The sequence below is a fragment of the Pan troglodytes genome, chromosome 17 (assembly GCF_028858775.2).
Source record: "Pan troglodytes isolate AG18354 chromosome 17, NHGRI_mPanTro3-v2.0_pri, whole genome shotgun sequence".
Lineage (NCBI taxonomy): Eukaryota > Metazoa > Chordata > Mammalia > Primates > Hominidae > Pan > Pan troglodytes.
Window position 1 is genome coordinate 75,913,478 of NC_072415.2, and position 23,123 is coordinate 75,936,600.

Genomic DNA, 23,123 nt, shown 5'->3' on the forward strand with positions numbered 1-23,123 from the left:
TGTATAAAAATGTTCTATTTTAAAGCCACTTTAGCAATTTTAGCACATCTACCGCTGTGAATCCTCGTGGAAGTAGGTGGCCAATTCATTTCTCTTTAAAGGGAAGAAAACCTGTAACTCAGCGTCCTAGGCCTAATTTTACCATGACGTGGGGCAATGGGTGAGTTTACTGAAACTTTCTCTTCCTGTCTCATTGTTTCAGTGTTGATCCTCCTTATCGTCACTATGAGAAGACGGAAAAAAGAGCCCCTTATTTTTGACGAAGAAAGAGACATCAGAGAAAATATTGTGAGATACGATGACGAGGGCGGGGGAGAGGAGGACACGGAAGCGTTTGACATGGCTGCACTGAGAAACCTCAACGTCATCCGAGACACCAAGACCCGGAGGGATGTGACTCCAGAAATTCAATTCCTGAGTCGACCAGCTTTTAAAAGTATCCCAGATAATGTCATCTTTAGGGAATTTATTTGGGAAAGATTAAAAGAAGCCGATGTTGATCCTGGTGCTCCTCCTTATGACTCCCTGCAGACATATGCTTTTGAAGGAAATGGCTCAGTTGCTGAATCACTCAGCTCTTTAGATTCCATCAGCTCAAACTCTGATCAGAACTATGACTACCTAAGTGACTGGGGACCTCGCTTTAAACGACTCGCGGACATGTATGGGACTGGCCAAGAGAGTTTGTACTCATAGCCTTGGAACCTTAATTCGAAATGTACTGAAGAAAAAGTAACAGCAAAAAATAAAATAAAATGAAATAAAATAATAAACCACTACATACAGAAAACAAGAACTCCCCTTGCTGGAGATAGATGGTTGTAAATATTTCTCCATTTTTAATTGTTTAGATTTCTGCCTTGGTGAGGCATATCTTCATTAGACTTATCTAAGGGACTGCACTGACCACAGACTCTGAGCATTTGAAGGTTTTTTGATAAAAATAAATGCTCAGTGGTTTGTGAATAGATAGCAACTCTCATATACCTGCAAAGGCACCAAACCTCTATGAGAAAGTAGTGCCCTGTGTTGTCAGTGAGTCAAAGATGCCCTGTACATACCTTCATGGTACTGTCATTGAGAGGAATAGAACATGATGAGCTATTGAAAAACCCTGGAACTTGTTGCATATCAAAACTTGGGACAAATTTAATTTACAGAGATGCTTATAGCTTACTATATTATAGAATCCAACAGAATTATATTGCTCTTGATTAACAGAAATATTTTATTTAGGAATATATAAATTCCCAGAAATTCCTTCCTAGCTGAAAACCCTACCACAAAAGCCAGTAAAATTTAGTTTAAGGCAATATAAACCATTGTTTATCCAATAAGTTATGAAGTGTTCCAAATAAGAAAAAGGTAAATAATTTGATAGTTTTGAGATGCTTGTGTAGGTATGATAAAAAAAAAAAGTTGCTGTCTATTCATTGATTTTTATTATCTCTTCTGATTTGTACAGGAGAATATCTTTTCTTTTTTATTTGACACATGGTGTTGTATTTATTTTGGAGCTCCAATCTCCACTAAATTCAGGTCCATCATACTGCCTCATAGTATTAAACTCATCAGAACATGCTGATTTTTCTCCAGCCCGAGCTACATGAAGGAAATGAAGCATGGAAATGGAGAACTAATAGTAAAGCAACTGAGCCCTGTTGCAGGTCACATCTCAAAGAGGAGCACAGCTACAAGGACATATAAATTGTTCTTCTGAGCCATTAGAATGTCAAAACATTGGAATAAAATATTTGTATTTTAGAAAGACTTCAGAGAGAATTGAGATTTTCTTTGATGCAAGAATTATTTTTCAAGATCATGAGTTCTACATGCTCCAAAGACTTTCAAGAACACAACCTTTCTTGCTGCAAACATAATGAGTAAAATATTGAGTTTTTAAAAGTCTTAATATAATGTTATAAAAATTAAAATCCATCTTTAAATTCTGATGCAAATATGTCCCTCAAGAATTAACCAAGCAATGTATGATTTCTGTGTGGTTTAGATGTGCCAAAGGAAGGAAGGCAATTGCAAGTCATCATGTGTTTTAAGTTTGAGTTGAGCTTGTTAGAGTATGACTTTCATGACCAAAATGATGTTTCTACCTATTATTTTTCCTAGATTAATACTAGTTTAATGTGCATATACATTCAAATAAGAATGGATTTATTTTTTCCTTCCTTTCTCCTTTTAAAAATAATTCATTGTTGGGTTCCTAATTCATTTACAGATAGTAAACACTGTGTAGAGAATCGTGTTCTAAAAGTGCTTTTTGAAAGGTAGACAGTGGAATTAGAATATTAATATGTTGATTACACAAAGAAGAACTATGTAGGATTCTGTAAACTTGCAGTCCAACTTTAGAAATGAAGTATGTAAAAGTGGCCTTCAACTTCATAAATATAAATAATCCAATAAATTTGATTACCTGCAAACAGTTCTTTAATTTGAATAGAGTTTTGTAGACATTGTTTTATGACTATATAGATATGCTTCTTGCTGTATTAATATGCATATATATTTTAAAAAATTATAACAGTGAAAGATGTTGTTCATAACTTTTAATCACACATGCAAGTTTTTCAAACTAAAAAACAAACAAACAAACAAAAAACACGTGTATTTACCCAGTTCAATAAAATCAGAGTGTGGTGCGGGAATTACAGAGTTGTTAAGTCAGCAAGGTGCTGAGAAAACAGTTTGTAATAATCCCCTTGTTGTCTGCAAGAAGACGAAATAGTTTAGTACATTTGGATGATGTCAAAACTGCTGATTGTTGCACATACCACTAAACGGAGGTGTGGATGTATTTTAGAAAAGGAACACACATCATTCACCCTGCTTTTTCTGCTTTTAAAATGTGTGTTTTTTCTCATTAATTTTTTCGAATGGTTACCAATGATAGATTGGAAAAAGAAAGGTTCACGTTTAAATAATAATTTAAAATTATTGCATATACCCAATTGCTATTTATGTGTGGATGATTATATGCATACAGTATTACATTTCATTCAGTGGTATTTTTTAATTAAAAAATTAATTTAAAAAATTAATTTTTGAGATGGCTGGAAGAATGTTCCTAATATAGGTAGTATTTATATGAAGTATTCTAAGCTTAATTGTAATAGTAGTAAATTTTTTGCCGTTGCTTATTTTAGTTTTCTTTTTTCTTCTGAAATCTAATGCTATATATGATGACTGTCAATACTTGAGATATAGGCTTTGTTTTAAAAACAGTGATTGAAGAGCTGATTGATAAAATTAATATTAAGTCTAGTTGGAAAATTCTCCAAATATCATTTAAATAAATATATATTATCAAGTTGCTTAAATTCAGTATTATACTGAAACCAACTAGAATAAGCTCACAGGAACTAATTCTGCATATCTCTTCCCAACTCCAGGTACAGTGATATCATTTTCGTAGGTTGATGTCAGCCTTGGTGGGATTATTTAGATCACAACAGTAATCAGCAAACACTACCCTTTTCTCTGGAGAACAAGTTGGTAAACATTTACTAGCACTCTACTGCTTAAATTATTTTATAAAATGAAATGTCATAATTGTAAATATAGTATGAATTTATATGATTTAAAATAATGACATGAAAGGAATTTATGCTATATTTTACTACTAAATATCAATGTATGTGGTAGTGATTTCCTGACGTGAAATCCTTGGAGCTACTTGTAGACAGGGAGAGGAGTCACTTCTTTATGGAAAACAATGGCTAAATTTCAAGTAGAGATAATAGTTCAGGAAGTCAATATATTTAATTATTTTCCACTTGTCCATACAGGAGCATCAATAGAAACTCAGGGTGTGCCAAATTATGCCCATTTTGAACAGTTTAATTTATTGAAAAATCAGATGCATTTTACTTGTTACTGTCTATGTCAAGGAAATACACCCAAGCCCTTAATCTGAATTGTCACCATTGCATTATTAAAAATCAACATAAAAATATAAAAATCAAATCTTAAGAAAATGGATTTCTGGAGATCAAGCCTAAATTATCAATCTCAATTCACAAATTAGTCTCTCGAAGAGATATTCCAAGATCAGCCAGCTAAGGAACAAAATCAGGAAAGAGACATCAAGAAAAAATTAGGTAGTAATTTGCAGGCAATAAGTAGATTTTTGATTTTTCCACCAGCAATCACCAGATCTGGGATCTGGTAAATATCTTTATTTGCCAGGAAGCTCTGCTGATGACTACAATTGAGGTTAGTTGTCTACAAGATACATGCAGGAGGTAGTAGTGGTTAAGTAATGGTAGTTGCCTTTTCACTCTGGCCTCTGAGGAAGTTTTAAATTATTTTATCTTCATGCACAATTACATTTACTACATTGGATGGTAGACATAGGCAATTATTTTCATGTCAACGGCATAGTTACACAATGTAGGAATGATATTTGTGAAGTGATCCACATGCCCAAGAAATGCAAATGCAAATAGTGTTAGCATTTATATTGAAATATAAAATCTAAAGCAGCTTAAAATAAGCTAAGCTAAACAAACTGCAAGAAGCTAAATGATTTAGTTTAAACATGTTAAAGTTTTAAAGCACTAGCTGTAAATATTAATCTTCAGATTTTCAATTTAACATGTATTCACTTACAAACTGTTCTAATAATAACCCTAATTATTTTCCAAGTCACCATTTAAAGTTTTATTTACAGTTGACCTAATCCAATTGAAGTTGATGAAAGCTTCAACTTATTTTTTAACTCTTTCTGGTCCACGATGCCTGGAGGCAAGTGAAATATATATGACAAATAATAGATAAACCAATTTATTTTCTGTTAGTGTATGTTTATTTTTTAATTATTAATAATGTATATTGTGTGTATATATGATGGTGTATGAAAGTTGGCAATGAAAGCTAATACAATCATGTTAGTTGGCTGGATATAATAAAGAACAAGAAAGGAATAATAGCATTTGCATTTTAAATGTAATTGAAATTATTTCAGAAGAGTGGGATAAGCCCTTAAGAAAAATGGGAGATGTTTAAGGCTGTGATTTGGCCGACATTGTAACGTATAATTCTGTGGGAAATTTTTCAAGCAAATCAAGACAGGCAGTGTGTGTTGCATTCTGACACTTTTTCATTGTTATGCTAACTTCTACTGGCTTAGAATGTAACTGAAAAGGATGTGTGCCTGTGTTTTATTATTATTATTATTATTATTATTTTTGACGCGGAGTCTCGCTCTGTCGCCCAGGCTGGAGTGCAGTGGCGCGATCTCGGCTCACTGCAAGCTCCGCCTCCAGGGTTCACACCGTTCTCCTGCCTCAACCTCCGGAGTAGCTGGGACTACAGGCGCCCGCCACCACGCCCCGCTAATTTTTTTGTATTTTTAGTAGAGACGGGGTTTCACCGTGGTCTCGATCTCCTGACCTCGTGATTCGCCCGCCTCGGCCTCCCAAAGTGCTGGGATTACAGGAGTGAGCCACCGCGCCCGGCCCTGTGTGTGTGTTTTTATGAGTGTGATTGGGAACCTTGAGAGATGTATCTGAAGCAATGTAAAAATAAGAGTCTCATAATTCCTGGTTAATGCTGGCGTATTGTTGTCACCTGCCAAGTGACTGTTAGGCAATAAGACTAGAAAATATGGTACAGAATGAAAGGAGAAATATCTTATTTGCTGTAACAATCTAATTTATATTAAGGTAAGGATTTTGGTGGCTAAGGAAAGAACATTTAGCTGTCATTTGTGTAATTGTCACATATTATTGTGCAGATTTAATCTCATTGTTAACACAGAATATAGAGTGTGAATTATTTGTTATTAAATGTTACTGGGCTTTGGTGCCAGTGTGGTATACCAGAAATTACCTCTGGTCTGTGGTTATAAAATCTAGGTCAGAAGCTCAGTTTTGCCACATTTTTGCTGTGCCCTAGATGCCATTTTAATTCTCTGAACTTTTATAGCTTCATGATTAAAATTGAGTTAATTACTATCGTGTTTCAGAGGCTTGTGAATGATTAAGTGAAAGACTGTGTAAACAGTAAAACACTATAAAAAGATAAAGCTTTATTATGGGAAATAATGGAAATTATGTAAAAAGGTTGATAATTGTTATATGGTAAACAGAGAATTTCTGTTTGGAGATATATACATTAAGGAAAAATACATGCAACTTGGTATCCTAAATTGGAAAATAATATTCAAATAGATAATTGTCATAATTAATTGAAGCCACTCAAATACAGTCATAAGATCTTAGAAGATTGAAGTTTAACTCAACATAATTCAACCATTCATATGAATTAATGATATCCATATGTGAATGGGATTATAAATAAAGAACAAATCTTTCTTACTTATAATGATAACTGAATGGAAGATAAAGGACTGCCTTTAGATGATCCCAGCCTCATTGATGAACACAAAACACCAGAATAGAGCAAAAGACAATAATGAGTATAAGTTAAGTGGTCTTCCAGGCATCCAGAGTAGATAAAGAAAATGAAGTTCTAGAGAATACAATACTTTTTAAAGTCACAGTGACATATGTGTAATTAATAATTTATACACTTGAAAAAATTAGATGCAATGATATTGACTTAACATGAAAACCATCCTGAATGCAATGCACTCTTGATGACTCAAACTCACTTATATCTTACAACAGCTCATCTTAATCTCTTATGAATGAAGAAACTCTAGGAAACTAAAAAATAATACACAATGGATATTACTTTTTGTCAGTGATGCCAAGATGAATGTTAATAAGCTCTCTTCTCAACTTTAGCTCTTAGTTATCTGGTTATTTTATGCTCATGTGAACAGACACTAGAAACAAATATATTAATAACTATGTAACTAATGAGAATGTTGAAAGTACAGCATACTTTCATTCAAAAACAAACTTGCATTTTCATTTTATTAATGAATATAATTATGTTAATGGTTTATATTTTTATAAGCAGGAAAAACTTATGTGATTCACTACCCTACAGCTTCATGTTCTATTTTTGTGAGTATAAACCCTATGTTTTTGTATATCAAGATCTGGAATATGTTGTATACCGTATATGACCAATACTTTAAGAACAATCAAGTTTTTTTATTATTATTATTATGCTTTAAGTTTTAGGGTACATGTGCACAATGTGCAGGTTAGTTACATATGTATACATGTGCCATGCTGGTGTGCTGCACCCACTAACTCGTCATTTAGCATTAGGTATATCTCCTAATGCTATCCCTCCTCCCTCCCCCTACCCCACAACAGTCCCTAGAGTGTGGTGTTCCCCTTCCTGTGTAACTATATAGCAATTTCATTTTACATGCAGTAATTTTAAATGCCCAAAAATGAAAAGGAAAAATAAGTCACTACACAACTTATATATATTATGTATTTGTCTTTGAATTATCTGTGCGTATGTGTGTGTGTATATATAGACAGCATGCACACACATACATACACATGTGCAGGAACACACACAATTTGAGGCGAAATGTTGAAGTAAAGTAAATGACTTTTAAATATTTTCTTTTTAGCTTTTAAGATGTCTATTAGATCCAACCTCTACAATTAAATTATATGAGCATACTGAGGGAAAATTGCACATTTGTAAAGTTTCTCTTTAGTAGAGATTTCAGAATTTTTTTTCTCAAATTTAGAGGAACGAACAATTCACATTAGTAAAACACACAGCATTACTTTCAATGAAACTATAATTTTTATGTTTATGAGATTCCATTATAATTACATTAAAAAGAAAACCACTTTTATAATATTTTTGCTTATGTAAGAGTCACTTCTATAGTAAAAGAGCCTTAAAAATGTTAATTCAATTGACTGCAGAATTGATCCTGAAAATCCAGTTCATTTAACCTTGGAAATGAGACATGAAGCATAAAACCTGGGGTCAGGATGTATGTCAAAACCGAATAGATTATTTTCGTTCAGCTCAAGTGCTATCTTTCAGACAAATAGACTCCTACAATATTCAGTATTGGAGATGTTTAAAACAAATATAAGAAAGAGTACTGTTTCAGAACTAACCAGCGAAGAGATGTATACAAAGTGTACTCTGAATTGGAATAAGTGTAGGAAGACAAGCCATGAGAATGTGAGACCTCAGTGTATTGCTGTGTTTTATTGTGTGTTTTGCTGTATTTTTAAAAAATAAGAAAAAATTATCACAGAGTAAGATACATAGAAGAAAATAATTTCCGCAATTCTTGGTACCTCAAAAGACCTGACACACTACAATGAAGACTTCTGTTGTCATCATTCTCAGCTGTGATGGTGGCGCCATCCTGGTTTCCAGCTTATACCTCCTGACAACTCGGTACAGAAAATGAGTATCATTGTAATTAAAGTTTGATATTTTCTTCTAAGTGACTGATTTTTAATATAACAGTATCATATTAAAGTTTTTCCACAGATATGTAATTTTAAGTTAGATAACATTCTAACATAAACATGATTTCAATTTTCTTATAAGTCTGTGACTCACTCAAGTTAGGCATTGTTAGGTTTTTTAAGGAAAAACTTTGATGCCCAGAATAACTGTAACTTATGCAAACACACACACACACACACACACACACACACACTCACACACACACAAAGTAAATGGTAGAAATGAAAGAAGAAGAAGAAAAAAAAACATTGGGACATTTTGCCCTTTATCTTTTTATTAAGACTGTCAATAAATGATGGTTTGGTTTAAGAGGATAAGAAGATAGCTGAAACTCTAATAATTGGACTTTCCAATCTTAATTATGCTTTAGTTCCCTTACCAGGATTATGAAACTTCTTTGTGATTCTCTTTTAAAAATAATTTAATCAGGAAGTGACATTAAATTCTGTTTCAATGTAATGAGAAAATAGAAATATTTATATTGTCATTACTATGGCACTTCACCAGTATGTCCTAATCTATTCACGTCTCTGAGGTGGGACATTGTTGTGAGAATGGAAGAGAGCACAAAAACACGGCAGACCAGATTTTCTGAGGGTTACCCACTTTGCAGATTCATAAACTTGTTATTGAATAGTTGGCACACAAGGGTAGGAGAAAAATCCCAACAACTCTTCCACCTTTTCCAAAAAGGAAAAAAAGAAAGAAAGAAAAAGCTAAATCTTATGAAGCTAAACTGTCAACAAACAGTTCCACTGAAGTTGCCATAGGGACAGCTCCAACCCAGTGCTGGGCTCGTGGAAGGCAGCAAGCTACCTGCATCAAGCCAAGATCCATGAAAGTGCTAATGTCATTTGAGGCCAGTTTCACCCCTACCTCCCATAAATCATTTTAAACCAAATATGAATTAGTAGTCAAAAATGACCAAACACAGACGATAACCCACCATGAAGGAGATGGTTCATAGAAATCTCCAAGAACTTCAGATAATTCAGGTAAGTATCAGAAACATGACAAGAAAAAGCTTTGTGTAAAATATAGAATACAACACAAGGAATAATGAAAAGATGATCTATGATGGTGTATACTTGCAAAATAACTAAACAGTGTATTTAAGATTTAAATATATCTTTGAAGATAGAAGTACTATGGAGAGTGTATATACTATATTAGACACTGTGCAAGAAGGAACTTGTGAAGCTAAAAAATAGAATGCAATAAATTAGCTAGTCTGCCACATAGAGAAAAAAAGATAATCTGCAAGAACATAAGGGACAAGGATAAAATACGGAGTTTAACGTGCTTATAACCAGTGTGATCCTTGTTAATCAGAATTCTAGAATGTTCCATTGCCTTATGTGACACCTCCACTGCCCCCACTTTTTCTTTTTTTTTTTTTTGACAAGGTCTCATTATGTTTCCCAGGCTGGCTTTTAACTCCTGGCCTCAAGTTATCCTCCTGCCTCTGCCTCCTTAAATACTGGAATTACAGGTGTGAGTCACCATGCCAGGTGTCTCCCATTTTTTAATGGTAGCTTAACTTCACCTGAAGCCTCCTATGCCACCATCTTTATAGGAAGCTTTACCGACTTTGTACAACTTGGTTTAATTTATTCAGCTTAATGGTCCATTTAACCAATATTGTTATAAATTTATGAAGCTTCAATTCTAGCAAAAATAAATTATGTACATTCATCAAAATGTGTGGCATACCTATGAAAAGTGATCAGGATGCCCAAGCAATTTTAATTAAAATCAGATAATTAAATATGGCTCTGTGTTTTCATTTATCTTTTCTCTCTATGGTGTTTTGGATTACTTTCTCTGGGGTTATTGAAGATCAAAATAAAGCCCTATTTTTTCCCTCCAATAAAAGGGGGATTTATTTAGGTTGTACAGAAAAGATACAATACAATATAATCAGGGTTTAAGTAGCCTAAATCAAGATTTTGTGTTTTTTCTTCTCTTTTAAATACTCTCTTCCTACTTCTTTAGTCCATCAAAATCCTTTTAACAATATATTCAATAGCCAGAAAATCGAGTGAGTCGAGGACTGGGTCAATTCTTCAGCTCTCAATTGATATATCAGTGAGTAATTCTGATCTATACCACTTCTAGGTGGTCTTCGATATCTTCATTTAAAGTTTCATAAAGATAACTAAGCTGTGCTTTTGCCATTTCACAGTTAGGTAGTAAAGGGGATTCTCTTAGTTCTAGTTCAAGGCAAAGATTGTTATCTTTTGTTTTGTTTTGTTTTGTTTTGTTTTGCTTTGTTTGAGCATCAATGGTGGGTCAGGGGTGAGCATGATGGTGTCACTACTTGTTTTCCTAAGATGTTAACAAGGCCAGGGTTGTATGACAGGCATAGATCCTTTGTACTTAAAACCATCCAGTTCCCTCCTCAAAAGGAATAATAAATGAATAAAGTTTAGTCTCCTAGTTCATGGTGGGTTAAGTAGAATGTGTATATGACTATAAGCATGTGGAAGAGACCAAAGAAAAGTCTCACTTACATAAAAAACTTAAAAAGGTTCACATTCCACTTTCCTTAATCTAAAAATGTAATATCTAGCTTCCAAAATGAAAATGGTTGAATAATATGTACCAATTATTTAGAAAGGACATTTTTAAATTTTAAATACGCATTATGCATTATTATTTTTATTATGTATAATTATAATAGGAGAGGTTTAAATCACATAAATGCTCCTGAACTGAAATTTAAGAAACTTATTTATATGAAGTATATTTCACCATTATTTCACATATATTTTCTGAGGACATGTATTATTACCAGCATTTAACCCATGAGGAAAGCGAAACTCCAAGAGTTTCAATGAATTGGCCAACATTCCACAAGCATTGAGTGGATAGGGCAGGACCTGAACCAGGTTAATTCCATTCTGCCATAACACTGTTATGAACATTCATAATTTGAAGTTTCATATAATGATACTGTAATTTCACCTGTTAAATGTATGTATTAACATCACATAGGTAGGTAAGCATAAGTAATTAAAGTTTATTGTTTTTCCTCCAGGTGGTAAGAGGGGAAAGGTCCCTAAGAAGATGACCCTTTAAGCTCTATGTTTCGGTGAGAAAATGTGTGAATTGGGCTTATGGTCAAATTTACATAGGCAAGTCTTTAAGTTTTAAATATCAGTACACCTTCATAGCACCACATTGGTGTATATACAAATCAAACAGGAATGCAAAAGAATTCCTGATAAACAATTTGGGCAACTGTAAAGATTAGAAGTGAAGGAGTGAAACGTAATGGATGAGGGCTAGAAGTAGAAGGCATGATGGAAACGAAAATCCTCAGTATTAACCACACTGAGAAACAAATGCACCTACCAGAATCAGGCAAGAGACAGTTTTGTTATGATAATTACTATAATATGTTATGTTTGTAGTTGAAATCATCTTCAAGGCTATTAATATATAAACAATTAGAAAAAGGTGTCTGCATTCTTAAACCCATTCAAACTGTTAGTGAAAGGTTCAAACAGTGTTGCTTGAAAGTACAGTAATTTAGAGCAGAATAGGGGTTGATAAAAATAAGACCAAAAAATTATAAAACAAGAAAGTAAGATATTTATAGAAAATTATTATTCAAATTAATTGTCATTCATGTCAAACTCCTTCCCCATCTTCAATTCAGCTTCTACAAATCTTACCCTTCATTCATTAATTTAGAAGTAAGCATCTGTATGGGATGGGAACTCGCCATACAACAGTGAGTTAAAGAGATATTATTACTATAGAGCTACTAGACAGTTTTCTCTGAATGTGGTTCCTGGATTGCCTAAGTCATAGTAATTCTTGTTACATAACAGAATTCTTGTTAAGTGTGTTTCTGCAGACTTCATATTGCACATTGAATTAGGATTTTTAGGAGTGAAAAGCTTAGCATTTCAGGGCATCCTCTCTTCCTAATCAGTAACAACCACCATAGAAATGTCCCGGCCAGGCTCAGTGGCTCACACCTGTAATCCCAGCACTTTGGGAGGCCAAGGGGGGTGGATCACGAGGTCAAGAGATCAAGACCATCCTGGCCAACAAGGTGAAACTCGGTCTCTACTAAAAAAAAAAAAAAAAAAAAAAATTAGCTGGTCATGGTGGCACGCACCTGTGGTACCAGCTACTCAGGAGGCTGAGGCAGGAGAATTGCTTAAACCCAGGAGGCGGAGGTTGCAGAGAGCCAAGATCACGCCACTGCACTCCAGCCTGAGTGACAGAGCGAGACTCTGTCTCAAAAAGAAAGAAAGAGAGAGAGGAAGGAAGGAAGGAAGGAAGGAAGGAAGGAAGGAAGGAAGGAAGGAAGGAAGGAGAAAGAAAGAAAGAAAGAAAGAAAGAAAGAAAGAAAGAAAGAAAGAAAGAAAGAAAGAAAGAAAGAAAAGAAAAGAAAGAAAATAAGTGTCCCGACAGGTGCCTCTGTCAGGTTCTCCACCATGGGAATCAGCAAATAAATTTCATTATATGTTAATTCTAATGTTATACAGGGAACCAACTTGTCTCTATATTGAGTAAGGAAAGTTTTATAATCATAATTGATTTGAAGCACTTCAAATAGTCTTTTGCAATTTGACCATCAAAATAAGTACTAATAGTGAGTGATAGAGGAGCTAGAAATAAATCATTTAGGCAGATAGTGAGGGTAAAGGGGTCCTCGGCAAGGCTTTCTTTTTAATAAAAATCAGCACCCAAATCATTTCCTTTCTAACAAGGAGCAGCCTGAAAAATCAAGCTGCGGACATAGATAAGCAAGCTGGAAGCGTGCATAGGTGAAGGCCAGCAGCTGTTCCACTAGGAAAAGGCTACCTGTGGGACAGGTATGTTCGACATGGAGGCTCCACCTTCCCTTTTCTTTGTCACCATGCATGCAGTAAAAGAAGCAGGCAACATGGCACCAGCCAGGTAAAGAACCCAACTGCATAATCAAAGATTAGAGTAGGGGTGACCAGATTTTTGCACGGTATGCAAATGGCACACACCTGGTCTAACCAATCTTTCATGCCCCATGTAAATCAAACACTGCCTCCTCAAGCTCATCTATAAAACCTCCTGCACTTCACCACTGAAGTGCCAACCCATTTTCTCCAGGACCCCTCTCTCTGCAGCAGAGAGAGCTTTTCTCTTTCTTTTGCCTATTAAATTTCCAATCTTAACCTCACTCTGGTGTGTCCACATCCTAGTTTGCCATGGCTGTGGGACAACGAACCTCGGGTATTACTCCAGACAATGATATCGCTTTAATAGCATGGATTATAACCTGAGTCCTAACCTGAGTCTATGCTGGCACAAACAAATAAATAATTAAAGGTTAATAAAAGTCCTTTCTTGTAGTAGGATGCCAACCAATAAATATTGAAGGGATGATGAAAGTAGGAATTCATCAAAGGTTATTAAAACTAGTGTATAACATGAGATAATAAACATGTTTACATAACACTCGACATTTGTTTCACAAGATATTTATTAATTACAGAGGAAAAATAATAATAATAAAAATAATTTCTGGTGCAAAAGTATGGGAGACACTGCCTGAACCAATGAATTAGCTGATCAATAAGATTAGAAAAAATATTGTGAAATATCTCCTGATATGATGCACTGAGGACACAACATTGCTTTTGTGTTATTCCTGACAGATATGTATAACCTATTTCTATTTAGAAGGACACACTACAAACCATAAAAGAACATTATACAAAATAAGAAGCTTATATTTTTCAAAAATGTCAAGATCAACAAATATGAAGAAAAGGTAGGGAAGTATCCAGATTCTCAAAAAAAATGTATAAATGAAATGCAAGTATTTTCACAGTTAGAAGGCATTTTTTTCCCTAAATGCTTTTCTGAAACTACAACCTGACAATCTAGCTCCTGCGAGATCACATAAAGAAATCTTTTTGTATTTAATAAATAACAAATGAAATATTTAATTACAGTAGAAATAGAATAGTAAAGACAGCATTATCTTAGTTCCCCAGATAAATCAAAATAGATAAGATAAAATAAGATAGATTTGCACATGGCAATACTGATACATACAGTGCAGACTTGGAAGTGCAATAGTTTCTATGGTGATTGCCAAAGAGCTGCTAATCAGTAATTCTTTTTTCCATATGACAGTATTTTTTTTTTGCAAAATTCTAAGAGATGATCTATAAAGTATATATATATGTAATAAAACTAATTGGTTTATTTAAAAATTAGTTATTGTAATTATTAGTCATGGTCATATTTTATTATTGGAATATTAGATGATAATAACTAATTTTTAAATAAACCAATTAGTTTTTTTTAAAAAAAATAAAGGTCTATAAAGATTGTAACCGACATCACTTTTTAATACTATGTGAGTGACAGAGTATTTGATTGGTTTGATATAGATTCACTTAATGGAAAAGAAAATTAGAAATTTTCTTTAGAAAATATTAACTGAAATTATGGCAGCTATTGCAAATATCATGAAGTCTTTTAAGTGATACATTCTTTTTCATTGTACTTATTAAGAAAATGATAAATGCCTAATGGTTTGAGCCATTGCTGAGTATTATTTACTGTCAAAACTCTTCCAACTGACAGACTCAGAGTATAGTAGAGAAGCATTTTGCATATTAAAGTATCTTTAAGAAATTTAAATTATTATATGTAAGCAAAGGGTAAAAACGACAAAATACACTCTAACACAATAAAATAAAATGGAGGGGGACTTATTTTATCTGTTTTAAAGGCTGGCAAAAGATAAAATATAATTAGAACTTTATGTGTAATTGATAGTATTGCCTTTAAACATCTGCTGAATAACCTTGTCTCTTAATCCTATTTAAATTATCACTGTGGGCCCTGCACAGTGGCTCATGCCTGTAATCCCAACACTTTGGGAGGTTGAGGTGGGTAGATCACCTGAGGTCAGTAGTTCGTGACCAGCCTGACCAACATGGTGAAAGCCTATCTCTACTAAAAATACAGAATTAGCCAGGAGTGGTGGCAGGCAACTGTAATCCCAGCTACTCTGGAGGCTGAGGCAGGAGAATCGCTTGAACCTGGGAGGCAGAGGTTGCAGTGAGTAGAGATCACGCCATTGCACTCCAGCCCAACAAGGGCGAAACTCCAACTCAAAAATAAATAAATAAATAAATAAATAATAAAATAAAATATCATTGTCTATAATGAACTCAGCCAGTTTACCTTTCCCTTTATTCCTTCTGCTTTTTGGATAAGGTTTCTTAAGATATTCAATCAGGATATCATCCTAATTCCCAGTGGCATCAAATTCAGAGACCTTGCTTTCTTGAAACTTTCCTATGTCACTTAAACACAAGCTCTGATAATATGCCTTTTCTAACATCCTCATACTAAGATGCCCCACAATTATGGACTATGTGTTCTCCTTTGTTGGGAATCACAATTAAACTCAGTATTGTTGAACTATTTATGTCTATTACTAGTAGTCCTTGGCTGCTGGACGTTGACGTGGTTGGATTGCAGAGGACGACGTAGCTGCAAGATAATGCAGGGTCAAATGAGAGTTTTTTTAAAGATAAGACAATAGTTCAATATTTTTCTGGCTAATGCAGGGGAGAAAATTTCTGAAGTGGTATCTTTTAGAAGATGAGAGTTAATGGGTATAGTGAGCGCATAAAGATTGGTCCTAGGTAGAAAAAAAGAAGAGTCCAGAAACAGAAAAATGAGAGATAATAAGGCATAATGATACTAGTATCAATAGGAACATGTTCAAGTGGGAACACGTGGAGTTTCTTCTTGGGTTACTTTTATTGTTCTTGCTGAACGGAAGAGCAAAATCATCAGTGGAACGTGAGGAAGTGGAAGAAATCTTAATGACGGATGAGACAAAAGTGTGAAGTAGATAACTAAGGGAAGAGAAAGGATCACAGAAACATCCTAGAACCTCTGGCAGCAGGAAGAGCTCAACACTTATTGAACTTATTGACCATGTCCAGAAATCAGCTAAAATTGTCCCTACACTTCCATATCCCTAGACAGTACATATACTATTTAAGCAAAGGTGTGAATTGACCTTCTAATTTCTGATTTACTAAATTATCAACCTGCTCACATGCACAGACACATACACACACACACATAGACACACACACATACACACACATACACACACATATACACACACATCTTAAGGTGAATTTTTCAGAAGTCATTAGGAAAGACCACCTGGCACCACCATGTCTAGCCACTAGATGTAGACCTACTGGTTCCTAGCTTACTTATTCTCTGAGTGACTCTATTCTCTAAGATTTGCCTCTCTATATTCAAATGTAGCATCTATGTAGCGGGCATAACAATAGAATCTACTTCCTATGCATTCTAAAACAGTTAAATGTATTAACACTTATGAAGTAGTACTTAGAACAGTATTAGGCACTGCATTTGCCAAATAAACAGAAATCTTACCAAACTAGAATCTTATATCATTTTTTCCCTGGATTACTTTGAAAAAATAAAATCAAATGGATGAACTAATAGAAACAACCAATCACTGTGGCCTATTTGCCAACATGTCTAATTCTGGTAGTCATTTGGGAGTCTTTGTGGTCTCAATTATGGTTGGCATTACTGAGTGACTTCCATTGTGTAAGTATGAAGCCACTCACGAATGAAAGTGCTCCTCCCACCTGCCCAAGCATTCTTGCATCATTTTATTGTTATTTCTGGAAGAGTAGTGGTAGAAACTTGTTTGAAAAGTTAGAGAATGGGCAGGCATCATGGCTTAGGCATCTATCCCAGCATTTTGGGTGGCTGAGTGGGGAGGATTGCTTGAGGCAAGGAATCTGAGACCAGCCTGGGCAACAGGGGAGACCCATCTGTACAAAACATAAAAAATTACCTGGGTATGGTGGCATGTGCCTGTAGTCCCAGCTACTCAGGGGGCTAAGACAGGAGGCTGCAGTGAGCCATGTCTGCACCACTGCACACCACACCGGGTGACAGAGTGAGACCCTGTCTCAAAAAAATAAAAAATAAAAAATAAAATAAAAACTAAACAAAACAAAAAAGAAATCAATAAAAAAAGTTGAAGAAATCTTCAGTTCCGCTTAATGATAATCAATTATTAATACATCACTAATTTGGCCATTTATATGAGTAAAAAAATACATTCTTGCCTACTTAATTTTGTTATTTCTATCAGAGAGAAAAAGAGAGAGATCCAAAGACAATATTGTTGAATAACTCTCTATGCTCACTACTACCCCTAAAAGCCCCTTTAAGAAATGGAATATCATATTTTGAATGCATCCAATTAACTAACATGACTTTTAAGGATTATTGTATACTATCAAAGGACATCCCCAATGTGAAAACCTGTTGCAACTCATCACTATTCTATTGCTCCAGTTTTCATATTATATTTTAAACTTTTGAAATATTTGTTTAATTCTCTTTATGTTTTACTCTTTTGTATGACTGGAGATTTGTAAGACATGTCCACAAATTCTAAGAAAATCTGAAAAGATGAGGTCTACTGAATGAAAATTCTTTCTCAGGTCTATAGAAATTCAAAGAATAAAACTTTAAAGAGAAATAAATTCTGTTTAGTTGACTCTAGCCTTCTAAGTATCTAAATCTTCTTGAAAGAAGTAAAATGTGATTAAATTTTGAGGGAGCGCAATAATCTGAAGTCATCCGGTTTACCTATTTTAGCAGCAAAGCATTAAGACAAGGAATGGTGCCTAAAAACTGCCACTGCCCAAGAGCTTCACAGGAAGAGCTGAAATCCACCCAGGAGAAATAAGTTTCTGTTGGAATACGACAGGACATTTAACTGCACGGATCGTTTTCTCTTTGGAGATGCATTCGATCGGAATTATTAAGAATGAAGTTCTCACTCATAGGTGGGAATTGAACAATGAGATCACATGGACACAGGAAGGGGAATACCATACTCTGGGGACTGTGGTGGGGAGGGGGGAGGGGGGAGGGATAGCATTGGGAGATATACCTAATGCTAGATGACGAGTTAGTGGGTGCAGTGCACCAGCATGGCACATGTATACATATGTAACTAACCTGCACAATGTGCACATGTACCCTAAAACTTAAAGTATAATAATAAAAAAAAAAAGATAAAAAAAAAAAAAGAATGAAGTTCTTTTTACTTTATAAAAATGTTCTTCAAAGATTTTCTTTTTCTTCTCAAACAATTTTGCCTGCTTTACAGGCAGTACCCAGAAAAATAAAAGTTACCCTGTGTGATATTACATTGCATTTTACATTCAAGGACACAGTAAAGGTGTGTGCATTGTATAAAAATTAAAACATTCATTTTCTTCCAAGAACAAATAAAGGCTTGAACACTATTTGTCTGTTTCTGCTCTTTCATAGCTATTTTCCTATGAAGGCTAGAAATGATGGCAAAGGTATTCAGAAAACATTAAACTTTTAAGTACTTCCTCATTTTGTTGTATTATAGAGTAAATACAGATTAATTAGATAACTGGTTTGAAATATGAGAATAAAAAGTATTTAATAACTACAAACCATTTGAGACCATGTGAGTTGGGGATATTGTCTACAAGGAAAATATCTTTAAACTATAGAAAATTGCTTTTTTGAAACACAATTAGATTAAAAATTGGAACTATAACCTGAACAAAGAAAGAAAAGGCAACTTAAGAAAGAAATTATTTCATGTGTCTAATATTGAGAACTAGTTTTATTTTTCCAGCCTGCAGATATTAAGTCAATGTATTATTATACTTATTATGAATATGAAAACTACTGGGATTTAGAAAGCTTGTTTTAAACACCACCAGAATTAGTAATGAAAGAAAGGAGGCCAGATGTCAAATATTTATTCTCTTATGTATGTATGTATATATTTTGCCATTCAACTCAAGTTGGATTCCAAGACTCAGTTCTGACTCGGGTAGTTTGTTTTCTATTTATAAGTTGCCAAAGACATAAAGAACACCTATATTAGTCCGTTTTCACACCGCTGTAAAGAAATACCTGAGACTGGGTAATTTGTACAAAAAGGAGGTCTAATTAACTCACAGTTCTGCATGCCTGGATAGGCCGCAGGAAACTTACAATCTTGGTGCAAGGTGAAGCAGAAGCAGGCGTCTTCTTCACAAGGTGGCAGGAGAGAGAGTGCTAGTAGGGGAAATGCCAGATGCTGATGAAGCCATCAGATCTGAAAACTCACTCACTATCACAAAAACAGCATGGAGGAAACCAACTCTATAATTCAATTGCCTCCCCACATGGTACCTCCCTTAACACCTGGGGATTATGGGGATTACAATTCAAGATGAGATTGGGGTGAGGACAAAAAGCACAAATAACAGTATCGCTATCCTTGGAAAATGTACTTCCCATTACTATATCTCAGTGATAAAATGTGGGTATTGAAACTTGCAGAACTTTTTCGCCTATAATGTTACAAAACTAGGATAGCTGCAGGAAGTCTTTTTTAAAATGAAAGACTATTTTTTCTTTGCAGCTTGCTAGGATATTTAAGTTATTTATAATTCAGGAAACAAATAAAGCAAACTCATACATCTTCCTACTGAACTAGGCACATAACTGTAATGGCCTTCATGTGAACAATATCTCTTAAAAGGTAACTAATGATATCTTACCTTTCTTACTTCTAGAAAAAAAAAGATTTAATCTAATGACAATCATTAAATTCATTTTACTTTATTAAGTATTTTTTTAAAAATTTAGAGACAAACCTTTGCATCACACTGAAAAGAACTTACATGAATACTTCCTTTTCTAGGTGCTCCCCAGTTTAATACAAAAGAGATTCCTGTTTATTTTCTCAAGTTTGTTTTGAAGCTGCGATTGACTCACTTTTTAGAATTTCTTTTCTGTGTAAAAGACATAATGTTTCAAGTAGTATATTTATTCCTTTGGTATTGAGTGAACAACAGGATATAATTCAGGTGCTGATATAATTGAACTATCTGAAGATTAATAATTTATTTCTTTGAGTATTTCTGCAGGTATCGTTAGTCTTGGACATTCAATTTCAGGATGTTCTGTATCACTTTCAAACTTTATGCTTAAAGCTAAAATAAAGTCAAATGATTTGATTTTTAAATTGTACATCATTTGCAAGCAGCGAAAAAGCATTTTTAATCATGTATGCATATCACCGCAGTGTCATGATTCCTGAGTGTGTGCCACGACCTCTAAACAGCTCAGAAATATGTTGTGTTGTGTTGACAATTGCCTATGTTCATGTGAGAACTGTTAACCTAGATTTATTAAATGTAGTGCACTTTGGAAAATGTGAAATTGAACACAGGAGACTAAAATATAAGCTGCATTCCACAAGAAATAAATCCAGTGCCTTTGAGCCTCTAAAATAAGCATAAAATACACAGAGGGATGAAAAGAGACAATTTAGAGAGCAATAGTCCCTCAGCATCTTACAAGACTGCCCTTAGCAACTTGGAATATATGACTGTTCACATGCCCCATGATTCTTTTCCTCTGTGTGGTGCTTTTTCACCTTTTCTATGGGATTCTCTCACTCCAGACCCAGTGAAGAGCTATGCTAATTTGAAATAAGTTTGGAATTCATGCCATAAAATTTGCTAAAGAGGAGTTGAGTTTGATGCACGATGCCAGTTGTATTCTGAAAGAATGCTTGCATTATTATAGACAAATGAGATAATTATGTAGAAAAAAATCCACATCAACCCAAAAAATAATAACAAGTGTTATAAAAAAAAAACAGTTCAGAAGTACCCAGACAGTACATTCTTTGAGAGTGGAAAACTGGGTTTGTGTATTTGGTCAATACTTGTATTGACAAAGTATTTTAAAATTCTGGTTGAAGTATTTTAAATTTGACCATGTAATGGCTTTAACTCTCTGATAATAACCGTGTAATAACATTAATTATCTAGATATGTTAAAAAAGGCAAACACATCATATCAAATATACTGAGTATTTTATTTTTTCCAAGATAATTCTAATAGACGAGAAATAATTACCTTCCTGTATCATAAAAATACAGAGAGATTACAGACTACACTATACTCTTTCCAAATACAAACACAAATATAAACCAATGAACACATAACCAAGGAACAAAGGAAAAGCAAAGTATTTTAAAATGTGAGCTTCTGATTCAGTGGTTTTGGAGGACTCTCTTAACTCCTGTGAAAGAGCTGACACCATTATTTCCACTGAAAAAGGATATGCCTTTTGTGTGAATTGTAATTTGCTTTATCTGAATCTAACTACTGAGTGGTCTTCAGGAGTTCTAGCCTAAAAACTTTAATTTAGAGTAAGAGAAGATGCAATAATGTGTTCGAATTAGACATTATAGACTTCCTTAAACCTTATGACCCATAAATCTGTACACTCATTACACATTTTATTGCCAGGTTTAAAAATCTGAAGTTAGTTTAACATGTTTGTTGTATTCAGCTATATAATAAACCTCTTGAGACAAGATAAAATCTCCTCTCATATCTTATTTCATTCAATAAATGTGATGACTTGTTTCTGAGCAACACATAGCATATACTTGAAATATGTTGTTTGGAACAAGAAACCTAGAAGAAAAAGAGGTGAGGCTATCAACATAATTTGAATAAGTAATCTCAGTGATCTATTAAAGATGCATTCAATCTTACATATTAAAGAAGTGTTTCTCAGACCTAAAACATACATCATGATGTCAAAGCAAACAAACAAACAACAAATATCTCTGGAGTAGTCTTAATAACCTGCTAGAGATATTTTATAATGTGTTATTTATTCTGAAATTTCTAATATATGCTATCATGTGTATAAAATTAAATGAAGACTTCCATTTCCGGTGATGGTGGAGTAGCTTATATCAGAAAAATCTCCCTGTAGTTAACGATACACTCTATCGTTAAAATAGATGAAAAATAACCATTTGAAGACAGAGGTAGGCGAAACCAGAGGCTGTTCAGCTGTTGAATGAAAAGGAGCACATGAGTGAAGTGTGAAGTGATTAACTTTGAAATTTAGCAGTCTGATAGATTAAAGTTGAATATCATTAAACTAGCACAAATACTAAATATTAATGATAGAAAAAAAGTGACTAAAAAGCTCAAAGAGGAAAGAAGGAAAATACAAAAAAAAAAATCCCAGCCAATTAAGCCCAAGTAATATGAGAAAGGAGTAACAGAGAAACAAAAAGGAGAAATGGTAAATGAAAGACACATACCAAGATGGTTGACTTAAGCCAAAAGATATCAAAATTACATGAAATATAATTAGAAAAAATAATTCAATGAAAACAAGAGGTTTTCAGACTGAATGTTAATCAAGAAATAACTGTATGTTGTATATAAAAGATGCACAAAGTGTAGGTGTGCATATCAAAACAATCATAGGTTGAAATGAATAATATGGAAAAAAATACACCATACAAACTTTCTGCTTAAAAACTTGTGCAGTTATATTAATATCAATGAGTGCAGACTTCAAAGTAATAAATCTCACCCCAGATAAAATATTTCATAATGATGAACACATCAATTCATCAAGAAAACGTAACAAGTAAAAACGTGTATTGATTAGAATTTCAGAATTTACGAAATAAAACTGGAAGGTCTGCAGTTAAAAAAAGCTAAATCTGCATTAATGGAGATTTAAAAAATTTTAATTTTAATTTCAGCAATGAAATTAAAATCACAATGAGATACCACCTTACTTCTTCAAGGATGGCTGTAATTTAAAAATTAAA

General features: G+C 33.9%; 1 protein-coding gene across 2 annotated transcripts in view; it reads left to right on the forward strand.

Annotated features, from left to right (window-relative positions):
* CDH7 (cadherin 7) overlaps positions 1-10,159 on the forward strand; it is a 137,228-nt gene extending 127,069 nt beyond the window's left edge. For both annotated transcript variants that reach the window (XM_009434118.5, XM_001149161.6), the window contains exon 12: positions 203-10,159. In XM_009434118.5, the coding sequence (XP_009432393.1) occupies positions 203-696 (494 nt within the window). In that variant the 3' untranslated portion in view covers positions 697-10,159. The remainder of the gene's footprint in view (positions 1-202) is intronic.
* Positions 10,160-23,123: the final 12,964 nt, after the last annotated feature.